General features: G+C 37.3%; 1 protein-coding gene across 1 annotated transcript in view; it reads left to right on the top strand.

Annotated features, from left to right (window-relative positions):
- The first annotated feature begins 420 nt into the window (after positions 1–420).
- The window catches only part of LOC132130821 (DNA ligase 1-like), a 53,922-nt gene continuing 38,161 nt past the window's right edge, over positions 421–16,181 (top strand). The window contains exons 1-5 of the mRNA XM_059542636.1: positions 421–584; positions 1,581–1,601; positions 2,373–2,600; positions 2,676–2,811; positions 3,501–3,575. Coding sequence (XP_059398619.1) covers positions 1,587–1,601; positions 2,373–2,600; positions 2,676–2,811; positions 3,501–3,575 — 454 coding nt within the window. The 5' untranslated portion in view covers positions 421–584; positions 1,581–1,586. The remainder of the gene's footprint in view (positions 585–1,580; positions 1,602–2,372; positions 2,601–2,675; positions 2,812–3,500; positions 3,576–16,181) is intronic.

Raw genomic sequence — 16,181 nt, 5'->3', positions numbered from 1 at the left:
TTACTGAAACTACTTATTTAAATGAATCACTTTTGATTTTAATAATCACTAATTCATACAAGGCTGAAATTGGACTGTTTCTTATTTTATGTACAATAAGTAGCCCTTTCTTTCTGTTGGATCAGCACACCTTTAAGCTGCTCATCTATACAGTGACAATGATGTCAGATAACAGTCAAATAACAGTGTTAATGGAACTAATTTTGAAGTCATCTGAAACTCACCCTAAAATCGTATGACTTATGCAGAACATAAAAGGGAACATTTGAAAAGTGTTATATACCCACAAAAATTACATAAAAATAAAATAAATTAAAATTGAAGGGCATCACAAACACGTATTCATTCAGCCGCAGCTATGCCACGCGCGTCATGCTCGTGCACGCGCTTGGCGGAATACATTCTGCTGATGAACGCTGTTCTCAGTGCAGCATCAAACGAGAGCAGGAATACACCGGGAGAGAGAGAGACTAATAGTCACTGAATTAACACAAATGCTTACACTCTGTAGCCTATAGTTAAAACAGAATAAACATTACACTACATAGACCGAGACTTCTGATCAGGATCCTGCGTCAGGACAGGCAAGAACAACTTCTCCTTTCACTTTCGATTTAAAAAGGATGCTAAAATATTTGTATTGGGCTAGTTTAGGCTATAGATTCTTGTTCAGTGTTCGTTCACAGCACGCGACAGTGCAGCACGTATTTTTTAAAGATGAATGAGTTTTATTATAATTTATTTTATTTCATTTTTGCCTGTGAATAATTGTAATTTATGTTTGGCGCCATCTTGTGTTGATTACACCAGCGGCCCTGACTAAATATGAACAGATTTGGTGCGACAACAAGAGAAACAAAACCATAAATATAAATAAAAAAAAACTTTTTTCATCGTGCCAACGATGGTTGAGGAAATTGCCAGAAAAATTAAAGTGTTGCCAGATCTGACAAGAGTTATTGAGAAGGCACAGTAATGCATTAGAGAAAGAAAATTGCTTAGTCATTTATGAGCAAAGCAAGGCCAATTAATGGATTATAATAATTACAAGTAAGGTAAGACACTGACATTCATCCCTTGAAAACACAAATAACACTAAACAACAATATATATATATATACATAAATGTATGTAAAACAACATAAATGACTAATCAATAAATTAATCAAAGAAATTTGTATATAAATGTTTAAATTATTATATTTTACAATAAAAGAATGATTAAATTATAACTAATTTAAAATTAATTAATGAATGCATAAAAGATAGACAGTAAAACACAACATAAATGTATGGTTGTTTGCTACAAAGAATCCTTAGTTCCTTCATAATTCATCTCAATGCACATCTGGATTTTAACCCTTTGATATTTGCATGCACTTGTGAGTTTGTATTATTTGGTCGTAATCTGCAAAATGAATTAAAATATATTTAAATGCTAAAATAGGCAAGTTTTTTCATAAAATCTTAGAAAAAGCAAGGATCTTTTATTGGTAGGGTTATACTTTTCAACTGAATGGACTTGAAATGTCAGGCAAAAATGATTGATCATTGTGACTTGACTGTATTTTTACTTGCAGGAGAAAATGGGGTCGGCAGAGGTGAGTCATGTTACTTTTATATATAATTTATTTATAATTTAAACATTTGATACAGTTTATACTCAGCTTTATGGCCTTCATAAGTGATTCATAGATGATGCAGTTGTTTATAACAACCAAACGTTGTGAGATAGTAATTCTGCTTATGTGATACTTTACATTACATTTCTTCATTTAGCAGATGCTTTGAACCAATGTGACTTACAAATGAGGACTAGATGTAAATATATTATTAGACTTTTAAAGTTACTCATGTAGTGTGAATTTAGGTAAACTGAGACCCTTTTGACCGTTTACTAATCATTAAAAAAAGCAAAAAGACACTACAACATTTGGAGTGTTTTAGAAAATATAAAACAGTATTTCAAGAATCCGATGCTGATCTCAGAGGAGAGTGTAACTACTGTATTTATCAAGGTGGAGATTTCATATGAATCTGATGTAAATCAAACATTTTAGAAAAAACAAAAGTGAGCATGAAGGCCTTCCCCTAACATCACTTCTAAACATAACCATCACTGCAGCGTGAGCAAATTGTGTGAAGATGAATTTGCCACTAAATCAGTTATGAATTACCATGAAAGTGTGTTAATGTGAGAAAAAAATATTAATATGCTAAACAAATACAAATTTATGGAATTCACTGTAAGGCATTTTGGTGAAAAGAAAGATTTTCCCAATGAATGAATGAATGTGAATGCAAAATAATCTGTGATAAGCAAAGAATAAACAAAGCACATAATAATAAAATTGTAATGTTGCATCATACAGTCACAACCAGAACAAGATCCAATATCTCTATATGAAGAGAGGAAGAGAGAACTGGAAAGAAGAGAGGAAGAAATGGATAGAAGAGAGAGAGAACTGAAAATAGAAATGGATAGAAGAGCGAAAGAACTGGATAGAAGAAAGGAAGAAATGGATAGAAGAGAGAGAGAACTGAAAATAGAAATGGATAGAAAAGAGAAAGAACTGGAAGAAATTTTTTTTATAAGAAAGGTAGAAATGGATAGAAGAAAGGAAGAAAATAATAAAAAAGAGATAGAACTGGACGAAAAGTTTTATATAAGAAAGGAAGAAATGATGAAAAGAGAGAGAGAACTGGATGAAAGAAAGGAAGAACTGGACATTAGAGAGAAAAAAATGGGTGATCGTGAAGTAGGTCATAAATTGCCAGCGTCAGCAGAAGACGAACCGGGCACAAGCTCAGGTGAGATGACACTATGCACTGAAAAAAAAGTGTGATGGATTTCCATGTCATGTAACATCATGTACACTGGTCCCACATGAATCAATTAGGTTAAACAAAAATTATTTGTTTACATAATTTCAACATCATTTTTAATAAATGACCTGATTAAGTAATCTCAAATTGATTTGACTGTATAGTTCTCTGACAGAATTCATTCATTCAGTTTTATCTATATTTTTGTCTCATGATTGAATTATAAGATTGTACAAGCTAACGAGCTATTAGTTAGCAATAACACATATCAGCTAAGCATTAAACAATCTTTGAGCAGTCACAACATGCAAATGCTGCACTCTTCAGTGTTAACCCAGTGTCATTTAAACAGTTCTAATAATGCCAACATAATTTCATATTGAACATTAAGTTTCCCCTCTTTTCATATTACTCAAAAATATCTAAAATAACCCATAACTGTTTTACTATCCTCTTATAAATCCCAAGCAAAGCATGGGTCACATTCATCCTGAATTATTGAATCTAGTTCATTAAGCACATTTTAGAGAATTATATTAATCAAAAGCAAATAAAACAAGTTTAGAAGAGAAACACAGTTTTGCTGCGTATATCATAAATAATATCAATTGATGAGTAAATGAGATGATATATGTTTTCCTGTTTTCTTCTGGTGGATGGAACACAACTGGCAGACGAATCAAAGAAGATGCCGACTGAAGAACTGAAACCTGTGCGTCGTAACAGCTTAATATTACAGCCCCCTAACAGTAAGAATTATTTTATCAATGCACATTTCAATAGACATGATGACAGAGGATCATGAAATAATTATAATTTCATAGGATACACTAAACTTTCACTTTTGATACCATATCACACACTGGGCCTCCAGTGAAAAGATATGAATAATGTTATCAAATCACACAATGGAGTGCATTAAAATAAATTCAACGTAAATTTGACACCTGTAATAGACCTGTATATTTAACACACACCACATCATCAAATTTAGTTTTAGTTTCATTTATTGACTGATAAAATCAATTGAAAACTTCTCTTCCCCGCAGCTTTGTCACACAGACCTAAGCAATGCATGAGTTGGGCAAATATCTGCATGAGATCCATTGTTTGCTACTAAATCTGAAGGTTTTCCCCTCTCTTGATCCACTTTTACTCTCTTTATTATCCTGTTTAGTTGAAAAAAAAAGCCATTTCCGTGTTAGGGTCACAATTTGATGCAAAGTAATAGTAACAGATTAGTGTAGAATTACATTCAAAGTAATGTTTCACAACACTGCTGTTACAACCGAAGTTCCTGGAACAAAAAAGATATTGTATCTAAATAGTCCGTCTGTTTGTTTTCATTGTTTTCATCAGTGTCTGAAAGTGTGGACAAATCTTCATCTTCTCCCTGAACAGACGGAGCACGTTGAAGGATTTTACACTTGTCCAGTGAAGGTTGAGTACAAATGATCAATTGATTAATCAGTTGATATATATGACTTGATATATAACTTTATTGTTAGATTTTAGATTCTGATTTTTCTTGCATGATATTATGTTCATTCACAATTACTACCACAGGGATCACCAGATCATTATTAACTCTTATATACAATTTCTCAAGTTAGTGGAGTTTAGATTTTCCATATTCAATTCTGTGATGCAACGAGTGTTTAAGGTCTAACAGATCAGGTTGTAGGTCAGGTCAGAAACAATGACTACATTTACATGCAGTTAAAATTCGGGTTATGGTCGGGTTAAGGTCACTATTCGAGTTTCTGAAACATTCGGGATAACCCGTTTACATGCGTGAGCAGAGAGAGTGTAATCAGTCGCCAATCCCGATGTAAACGGCGACGCACGGTTAGCGTCTGGACGTACGGACAACAAGACGCAATATGCGTCATTTCCGATTCTTCATCCTGTATCCAAAGACAACAACAACAACATCAGCAGCAGGCGGATAATGAATAGTTTGGGGCAGATAGCGATAGTCTTTGTTTGCGCTTTGGCGCTGGTACTGATCCACCAGCAGCACTTGACACTACTGTGCCTCTATATTGCACGCGGGGTTTTTTTATGCGCCGTCTCTACTCAAAAGACCAAGATTCCTTGCGAATAGAACATGCGCAGAACACACATTTTGATGGGGCTATGACGAAACGCGTTTACAAGACCAAATATTCGGGTTAGAAAAGGGGTACCCCAGGTATAATATCCCGGTTTTTAAAAACCGGGATATGAGCATATCCGGGCATAGGCGCCGATACCGTGGGTGCTCCGGGGCTCGAGCACCCACGGAAAATACCGAGCACCCACGGAAAATACCGAGCACCCACGTGTGCCAGTGCCAGACTGCCAGTAGGCTACATTTATTTAAAATTAAACATTGCAGTTGGCGCTATGAAGCGTCTGCCACACTGTGATTGGTTATGTTGTTGACAGTGACAGTGACAGTGACATAACCAGTCGCATGCATGTTCCATATCCTATCCACCAATCACAGCGTTTCTGAAAACGTCCCATCCCCCACTATACAGTGCCGTGCGAGTATGTAATCATTTACTGCTTTCCGTAATCACTAATCATTAATCAGACTAAGAGTTATTCGTTCGCTATGAGACCTTGAGTAACAGCTGGTAGTACAGAGGGAAGAGAACGCAGGTCACTATATCGCGATATACACTGTACATATTGTATAGACACACTAGGTAAGAAGTGAGCGCCACACATTGTATTTCTGTTTTTGTTAGACAGTTTAGTTAAGGTGCCGGATGCACTGAAGATTTCGGTTTATTTTCTACATTTTGCTTTGGTTAGATCAGGGGCGCCCCCAAGGGGTGGCCAGGGGTGGCCGTATAAACTCTGGCCAGTGGCCACCCCTGCGGCCACCCCTAGGATTATTTACAGTGGGTCCTATTAATTTAAATGCAGAATGTAAATTCACAATAGTTTAAGAAGTGAAAAAAAAAGTGCAGCACCTGCTGCAGCCACAGTTTTGCGTCTTTGAGCACAGGGCCAGCGGCATAGGCGGTATAGGCAAATGCTAAGGGCGCCACTCATCCATAGGGGCGCCAGAATGAGTGAACGAGTGAATTTATTATTTTTTTACATATTTTTTTATAATAGGCTACTATTTAAAAACCATTAATTCGAAATACTACTAAATAAAGCAAAAAAAAAAAAAAAAAAAAGTCCGGCTCTTCAATCTTCCCCTGCCCATTGAGTGCTTGAAGTGCGTCAGAAACAGAGCGCGCGCGATCAGTTGTTGGTAATTTGTTGTGTAGCGTGCCCGACGCCGCATCCAATGTAGACAGCACTGCTTTTGTTAACACACAGCTCGTAGAAACGGGCCTGGCAGCTCGCGCCAGTTCTAGACACGGTGAAAGTTTCCTGATTGTGACGGAAGGCCGAATTTACATGACACATTATAAATGAGCATAGTCTGCGATAGATACAGTGCCAAAAAGAAGAGAAGAGGATAAAGACAGAGGTAAAGAGATGTAGTGAAAGAACAATTTATTGCATAGGAGTAAGATACTATAATTTCATGGCAGTTATTTTTACCTTAAACTTAAGTTCTGAGTTCTGAGTCCCCAGACTGTGATTTTGTACAATCATGTCAGTTTTAAGACGCATTTTTTATTATCACTTTTTTATTAATGTTTTACTCTACAGTTGTGCAGTTTTGGGGGGATACAGTACAGGCCAAAAGTTTGGAAACATTACTATTTTTAATGTTTTTGAAAGAAGTTTCTTCTGCTCATCAAGCCTGCATTTATTTGATCAAAAATAAAGAAAAAAAATGTAATATTGTGATATATTATTACAATTTAAAATAATTTGTTTTCAATTTATTATACTTTAAATAATCATTTATTTCTGTGATGCAAAGCTGAATTTTCAGCATCACTACTCCATTCTTCAGTGTCACATGTGACATCCGGTCTATCACATGATCCTTTAGAAATCATTCTAATATGATGATTTATTATGAGTGTTGGAAATTGTTCTGCTGTAATGTGTGTGTGTATATATATATATATATATATATATATATATATATATATATATATATATATATATATATATATGCTAAATCATGAACACAATGACAGGGTGAAATGGGCTGTGATGCATGGGGCGCCAGGTAAAATCTTTCCTAGGGCAGCAAATTGGTCGGGGCCGGCCCTGTCTGAGCAACATTAAAGTGTTTCGTTCCTGAATGAATCAACCGTTTAAATGATTCGGTTCAATCGCAATGACTCACTTATTAACAGTGACTCGCTGCCACCTATTGGCGGTTTTAATTTCACATTTAACGGAACCTTTTCATTTTTTAAATAATTTCAAACATCAGTTTTCAATGTTTTATCTTTAAAATATCAAAACATTATTTATTCATTTGTAACTGCAGGTTAAAGTATTCCATGTTCCACGGAGCTGCATTAAACAGTGTGTAAAAACATCTAAATGGCACTTCAGATGCAGCTTCTGTTTTATCTACATTGCAAAGATCAATTATGTTGATACTGATTGCATTTGCTTGGTAACAGCCCAAATGCAAGTATTTGACCTAAAATATGGTGCACACTTTTAGAAACAATGGTGTAAAGGTAAAAAAAAAAAAAAACTCAGGTGTCAGCACAATTAAAAATAAGATATCAGCACAATAACACTCAGCAAAATAGTGTAATTATCGTTATCGATAAAATCCTAGAACTCACAGAGATATAACTTTTTGTCTATATTGCAAACCCTTAATTTTTTTTCTTTATTTTAATGTGCCACCCCCAAAATTTACTGTGGCCTCATTTGGCCACCCCTGTTAACATTTTCTGGGGGCGCCAATGGGTTAGATTAGGTTTAGATTAAGGATTGTTTTCTTATATTTTGTTCTTTCCTTTGGCGCCGCTTTCGTTCTTTTCCCATTTTATTGTTTGTTTGTTTACATTTTCACCTTGTACATAGCGCACATTATTATTGTTATTTTACTGGATCTAGTGGCTTTGGCTTTTTGTGAATTAACGTCCAGTATTTTTTCTCTTTCAAAGTTTTGTCTGTCATGTTCTTCCACCTCATTTCATACCCAGCAGTACGTTAATATGTAAATGTTACGGTACATTCCCTAGACTCCTTAAAGTTCGTAACAGGGTTTAAATGGGAACATTTTTCTGCTCAAGTATAGGCCTATATACGGTTTAAAAGAGGAAAAACTAATGGACACAAAAGTAGCCTACTTTTGGACAGAATACGAGTTCTTTGTTAAATACATAAAATAAAAAAATATTTTTTTAGCCTATATGAATAATGGATTCGAAACCTCAAAGAAAAGCCATGCCACTATCAAAAGAAACCTCGAAACATAAATGAGGTAGACATTCCCAGAAACTCATTATTTTAGTCGCAACAATCGGTTAATGGAAACGCTGTCCTTTCGCAATAGTTTTTTAATCAATATTTACAAAACATTAATTTCCCAAGAAGCTGAACGCATTAGCGGTTACGTGTCAGTTAAACTTTTCATCACCAATCCTGTTTGTATTTTTGAGAAGTGACGCTGTTGTGTTTGTTTGTATCGGCCGCTGTCCATTAGCCTAAGGTTCTGAAATGCAATATTTTTTGAATAGCCTAGTCTATTTTTTTTATTTTTTAAATGGCGTGCGCCCTTGAGCACCCACGGAGAAAAACATAAATCGGCGCCTATGTATCCGGGTTTTTGCCGGTGTTTACATGGCCGTGCGCGACCGGGTTATTGTTTATATCCCGGTTTTGAACGGGTTATTGGCTGCAAGTAAACGCAGTCATTGTTATCGCGATAGCCTCAAGAGGCTCTTCTGATAAGATGATTCATGTACCTTTTCAAGAGGCTGTCCTGAGATCTTTGAGCTAATTTTTTTTCACTTCAACAGTTTTGTTTATAACCTAAATGACAGACTCATTTACCAAATGGATGTACAGTACTGTAAAACACTCCGGATCATAGACATAATAATAAAATAATCCGTTTTCTTTCTCCACAGGACCTAGTCGACAAGGAAAATTCAATATCTGTCTTGTCTTGTTACACCCACTGTCTGGTCTTCCAAAGATAACATATTATCTATCATTATTCCGATATACGTACCTCTATGTCACTACCAGTGTTGGGCAGTATCGCATTACTTAGTAATTGTAATTTGATTACTTTTTTAGGAACGGAGATTATAATTTTCAAATTTGTAATCTGTAGTTTTTCACTGTAAAAAATAGTTTTTCACTGTTTGTAGTGTGTTTACGTTGTTGTATTATGTATATAGTGTTGTTTTCTGTGAAGCATGTTTGATGCTGCTTCTGTTATTGTTATTACCTATTGTTACGAATTCTGTCAATGGACTTCCATAAGATCTTGACCAGAGGTCACTCGTCCATCATATTGAATCACTCACCTCACAGACTGTAACACATCACCACGGACTACATTTCCCATCATCCATTGCACTGATTGCACACTGCTGTAACCAATCACAAACACAGTAGCTGTGTTTGGCAGTGTGTTCCAAACCGGATATATCACCCTCAGTAGGGCACTTCAGTGAAAACAATCATGGCCGCTATATTTAAGGGTCGTTCCAAACCGAAGTGCTCAAAACGAAGGATTGAATGAAGGAATGAAGGATTTCAAAGGGTACAACTGATGGACACTTCAGGCTCCCGCGATCCTTTGCGCAGATTCTTTGCATTATGCACATGGAACACACAACACTATTATGCCACGTTCCAGGCAACCCGTTATCTGTGTTTTTCCAACTTTCTACCCATGAAAGTGCATCAGAACGGCAGTCAAACCCGTGACTTCAAGAACTAATGCTAGAAGTAACAGGCACTTCAAGAACTCATACTAGATCGATGTATTCCCAGTTCCGATCTCTGACGGAGAAGAAGGAAGAGCTGCATTTGTTTTTGCCATGTCGTTGAAACGCTGTTATTTTCATCTCGGAGTCCACCTTTGTTTGGGCTTCCCAGGGACACTGTACTTAGAGATTAATGGTTACAATTTATGTTTAACTCGGTTCCCGAAAATTATAATCCAAATGTAAAACTGTGTGCACTGTGCAGCACATTTTGCTGAGGACAGCTTGCTGAGGACAACTTCCTCAATCTCAATCAGTTTAATGCCAGATTCGCAAAAATATTATTCTTGAAAGATGGAGCAGTTCCCTCTTTGTCTGGAGAAGGCGTTGTTTATGGACCACAACCGGAAAGTGTATTTTATTATTTAAGTTGGTGCGTTTAACAGTTTCTGTAACTTATTACACAAAGGGCAACGCTGTTTAGCTTTGTTAACGATGTTAGGGCTGTGCAAAAAAACGAAAGCGATTTTCATGCGCATCTCGTCAGTAAAAACGCTCCTGTGATTATAAGTACATCTCCAGCACGTGCGTTCTAGACCAATCGCGTTACCAGGAGGGCAGGGCGCGCTCAGCTGCTGTCGAATCACAACACAGGAACTGCTGGCCCAATCGGAACTCGTCACGTATTTCTGAAGGAGGGACTTTATAGAACAAGGAAGTCATCAGCCCGTTTTTATGATAGTGAAAACAGCGGTATACATATAGGTGAATTGTGTGAAAAATACTGTGTTTTTTTACACGCGAAACATGAACACATGTTATATTGCACACTGTAAACACAATCAAAGCTTCAAAAAAGCGCGAATAACGGGACCTTTAAAGCCTCTCTGGGCAGAAGAAGTTTGACTGTGGAGGACAGGGCTGGGGAGTAACGAAATGCATGTAACGGCGTTATGTATTTAAAATACAAAATATGAGTAACTGTATCTCGTTATAATTACATTTTATATAAGGGGTAATCCGATTACAGTTACATCCGAAAAGTATTTTAGATTACCAGTGATTACTTTTTAATTTTGATGTCATTTATTAATTTAATATTTAAGTAAACCATTTTTAACCATTCGCGTGCATTCGGAGGTTGCGAGCACTCATTCAAAGCACGCGCTGAGAGCAGCATTTCAGACAATGTGCTAAAACAGAACTGATTCCTCTTTTGTGTATCCTTGCTTCTGAATGAACACATAGACACAAAATTGTTTCAAAATAATTGTCTTTGCACGTATACTCGTAAACACAGTCGGTTATGTCTTAAGTGAACGTGTAAAGAAATATCCTCTGCATTGGATCCGTGCAGTCGGTCTTAAAGGGGCAGCAGCCGTTAAATACCTGCTGTTCCATTAGTGGCACCTGCTGTCAGAGAGGGACATTTGCATCTCCTTCACGAAGGCAAAATCGGAGCATTCTGTTTTTACTTCAATTTTTTTCATTATACAATCCAAATAACATGTATTTTTTGGGATAGTAATTCAAATGGTTTCCTCTGATTTAAAATAGAGCACAGTAATTTTTTTTTAATTTAGATATTTCTTTTAGTTGTATGATTTTTTTTTTAATTTGATTTAGGATTAAAATTTTAATTTTTATTATTTAACATTTCAATTACTCAAAGAAATATGTAGCATTTAGTTTTTTGTCTAATAATAAAAGGACACATTTTCATTTATAATTTGTCTTACAATTTATTTGTATATTTATTTATTTTTTGCAAAATAAGATGTAAGAAAATTTTATGGTGTAATCTGTATTGTAAATGTTATCGGATCGTAAGTTTATCATTACATCCCGATATGCTACTAGTTTTTGCTGATCATGCTGATTTGTCCACAGTAAAGTTGAGCCAATGTATTTTTTTATTTTTATTTTGGGCTAGTTAAATTCATTTTTGGGCTACCAAGACCTGAAGAATGCCTTCCCGAAGTTCTACCAGGGATTTAGAAATTTGCGAGCCCTGAGGTTTCCCAAAAGCATCATTAATAACGACACTGCTTGTGACCGTGGGAAACGAGCCATGTCAATTTTGACTCAGATGTTCTTTTGTGCCAATCGCTTTTCCATAGAGAGGATTATCATCACTTAGGGTTTGGTCCATTCATTAAACAAATCTATTGTATAACTTGGACAACTGTGCCAGTTGTTTTAGCTACTTTTATTATGTGTTTGGATTCAATATGAAGCTTTGAATGCAGCATGAAACAACACAGAATCCCATTCATTGCATCAAATTGGATTTATATTGATTGGAAGATTTGAATGACATATACTTTTTTTTTCATAGAAATTCTGTGGAAAATGTATGTTGTTAAAAATAAAATGCAAAGAAAACAAAAATCTTATGATTGGTAGATGTTGGAAGGCATAAAAACAAGACATCCAGTTAATATGTTCCTTTGGTTTACAAAGCTTAATCTAAATACTTTAGAATACTTTGAAATACTTAAGTTAGTAAACCTGAGTAATCTAACGAAATAGTTTACTGATTACTTTTTAAAGTATGTATTTTGTAATCATGTAATCTGTAGTGAAATACATTTTAAAAGTAACCTTCCCAGCCCTGGTGGAAGATTTGAATAAGGCCCAGATTGGCATCATTTGTTTCGGTCAACAGGATCAATTTCAAGAGGAAATTGCTGAGTTTAAGAATGGAAGTATTGATGTTAAAAGAAACAGTTCTGTCTATAGTTTGGATCCTATGTTGCATGATAGACTGTTGCTAGTGGGGGGAAGACTTGTTAAGTCAGCTTTGTCAAGTGAAAGGAAACATCCCATCTTGTTATCAAAGGATCAGCATGTGTCACATCTCATACTTTGAGACATTCATGAACAATTAGGTCATGGTGGCAGGATGGTTTCCAAGCTCCGGTGCAAGTACTTGATTACAAATGCCAACTCTGTTGCAAGAAAGATCATTTCCAAATGTGTCATCTGTAGACGTTACAAGGGAAAGTTGGGTGAACAGAAGATGGCAGACCTTCCAGTGGAAAGGATCGCCCCTGATTTTCCAACTTTTGCTAATGTAGGAGTGGATTTTTTGGCCCCATAGAAGTGAAAAGGGGATTGAGTAAAGTGAAATGCTATAGAGTGATTTTGACTTGTATGGCAATTAGAGCTGTCCAATTGGAAATGGCATACTCACTCGATACAGATTCATGCATCAATGCCTTGATTAGCTTTGTCTGTCGTCATCGACAGGTCTAATTGCCATACAAATTTCAACGGTGCTGAGCGGGAGCTAAGAGAGGCACTCATTACAATAAACAATGAAAAGATTCAAAGGGCCTTACTGCAGAAGGGTGTTCCTTGTAATTTTAATCCACCTTCAAGTTCTCATTATGGAGGAGTATGGGAGCGTACAATTCGAATTGTGAAACAAATTCTGTGTGCAGGCCTTTCGCCAACAAACACTTGATGATGAAGCACTGCAAACTGTCTTGTGTGAAGCAGAAGCAATTTTGAACGATCAACCCATCTCTAAACTGTCCAATGATCCTAATGATTTGGAGGCTCTTACATCAAATCACCTTCTGCTTATAAAAAGGAAATCCTAAAGGAGAGGGAGACAAGTGCAATATATTGCAGATGTCTTCTGGAAAAGGTGGGTATATGTGACGACTGGGTGAAGGAAAAGCTGGAAACAAGTGCCAGTATGAACAAATATTTAATGAAGACAAAAACAAAACAAACTAGAACACGAACAACGCTGGGAAGACGATAATCCAAGATGGTGGAATGTGGTGAGTAATCCAGATGGTGGTGGTGAGCTGGCAGCAGGAGAGGATGGCACAGGAACTGCGGGGAATCTAGCCGAAGGTAAGTGGTGATACTTGTGATGGTTGCGATGAGTGGATGAGGTTCCGGGGGAAGACACGGACATCCAGACGCAGAACAACACAAAAGCAAAAGCACAGTTAAAGGTGCCATGTGTCATATCTGGCAAAAAAATCAAGTCATACTCCACATTCCATACCAGATGGGGGCAGTATGCCTCAATAAAGTGAATTGGTCTACTCTAGAGTAACAAACGAGAAACGGCATAGTCTCTATGCTCCGCCCCTACCTTCACAACAACCCTACAGCCATAGCCGAAGCCTAAGAGGACGTTTTGCCTCCAGAGGAACATTGGGTGATGTCAAGTGATTTTGAAACATGACATCTTCAAGCTACTCCCCTTCACCTTTACCAGTGAATATGTTCATATTCGTTTTGTTCATATTACATTTTGTATATACACATTATTTGAATTAACTTAATTTGACAGACAGCATTCTGTCAACATCATTGGTCAACATCAGACAGCTGATGTTGACCAAGCTAGCGCCAACCAACGTAACCAGAGCTGCCAACTCTCAAGCATTCACCGTGAGACACACGCAATTGACTCTTTTCACATGCTTTCACGCCACACATAAATTTTCTCACGCACAGAAAAACCACGAAGCAAAGAGGACACGGAGACCAACGTTATGATATAAAAAAATATCAGATTCTGTCAATTTTATTACGCAATTCAAACAATACCGTTTTGGCACTCGTAAATGTTACACGGCAGATCCCTAGCGCACGTGAACCGATCATCTCTACTATAGTAAAAAAAACACGAACACTGTTGAAAGATACAGTAGGCTACATATGACCAAAATGTATTCCTCATACATAATATCGATCAATCAGTGTTTTTTTTTTATCAACGTTAAGAGGTCAATAGGGCTGATAGGACTCTCTGTATGTTTACAGCATTAGGTGATTTTTTTTTTTTTTTTTTTTTTAGAAAACATAATACCTTTAGTACCAAATATTTATCCACATGAGTCAATACTAAATCTAATCACAATAATTTAACTTAATTGAAATATTAAAAAAGCGTAGCATACCAGAAATTGTACCACGTAAACATTGTAACATGTTTATGGCAGCCTATGGTAACGTTAGCCAATGTCAAGCGCTAATGTTGAGCCAACATTTGCGTAAATAAAAAACCAGCAGGCCGTTTTTATCTGTTATGGCAGAGTGATGATGATGAAGATTACACCCCAGTGTCCAGCCAGACACAGCCTAGTCAGAGCAGCCTGACCAGAAAGAAAAGGGGTGATTCTGTAGAAAGAGGCAGAGCCAGGGGCACTGGCACCGGCACGGGCACGGGCACACGCACACGAGCAAATAGGGCAGGAGCAGCCAGGGCTGAAGAGGACAGAAGAGTGGAGGAGCATCGCCGTGAGAGAATGTCCGCAACTCAGGTTAGGCTACTTGGACGTGGTGTCCCTGAAACTAAACTTTATTTATGCCCAACCAGTTTGTAGTATTTCAAGTGGATTTCACTGGCCACACATGTCATCCTGGACAGTTAGCTTATTTGAAGAGATAACCATTGAATATTATGAGTAGTAAATGTTCCACATTATGCAGTGATGATTTGCACATAATTAACCTACACCTTATGGCCTTGCAGAACCTCCTGCAAGATTTGAGCTTTGAGCAACTGAGGTCCTTCACAAATGATATTCTACAGTGGCAACCAGGCTTGGTGTTTGACGTGCTGGCATTACGCCAGAATAATGCCCCCCTCCATCAGCTGGTCTGCCAGGGGTGCCATGGTGCACCTGTCAGAACTGCAGGGACATGACCACCGACAGGGAGAGAAAATGCTGCCGCCAGACACCAAACAACTGCATTAGCAACCTACCACTCTTTAGGGATTACTGCCTGGATGGAGGCTTCCTGCATATTCACCGCCAGTATAGGGAAGACGTTACAGCACTCGGCCGTGCCAAATAACCAGGGTCAGAGAGCCGAGAGTTTCGTTATGCCGCCTATAGACATTACATTTACTGGCAGCATGGGTCCCTAGGAGCTGGGAACAGACTTGTAATACCGAGTTGTTGTGTCTGTAAAATCAGGGACACATTTCCGGATCCTCAGGGCCAATACACAGGTTTTCTTCCTGGCTTTTAGTTTACCTTTTAGTTCTTAACTTTCAGTTTACATAACTATTTATGGGGCGGCAGTGGCTCAGTGGTTCATGTAGGTTGTCTACATATCGGAAGGTTGGTGGTTCAATCCCCGGCTCCACCTGACCAAGTGTCGAGGTGTCCTTGAGCAAGACACCTAACCCCAGCAGCTTCCGACGAGCTGGATGGCGCCTTGAATGGCTGATACCGCAGTTGGTGTGTGAATGAGTGTATGAATGGGTGAATGTGAGGCAAATTGTAAAGCGCTTTGGATGGCCATGTGGTCTGTTGAAAGCGCTATATAAATGCAGTCCATTTACCATTTAACTATTTTTATTTCACTTTCATAAGGTTTAATGTAAATTGTGTTGTTACATTACTTTGTTTTGCGTTAACCAATTTGTTCAAACTGGAAAGACTGAATTCAGTGTGTAAAATGTTCTTTTAACCACATGTTAGTATAACTGTAACAGGTACAATAATAAACTTAATAAACCTTTCTGTCCGTCATTGACAATCAAACCCTGAGGCC

This window comes from Carassius carassius, chromosome 47, assembly GCF_963082965.1.
Source record: "Carassius carassius chromosome 47, fCarCar2.1, whole genome shotgun sequence".
NCBI classification, from domain to species: domain Eukaryota; kingdom Metazoa; phylum Chordata; class Actinopteri; order Cypriniformes; family Cyprinidae; genus Carassius; species Carassius carassius.
This window is presented reverse-complemented; position numbering and strand designations above follow the sequence as displayed.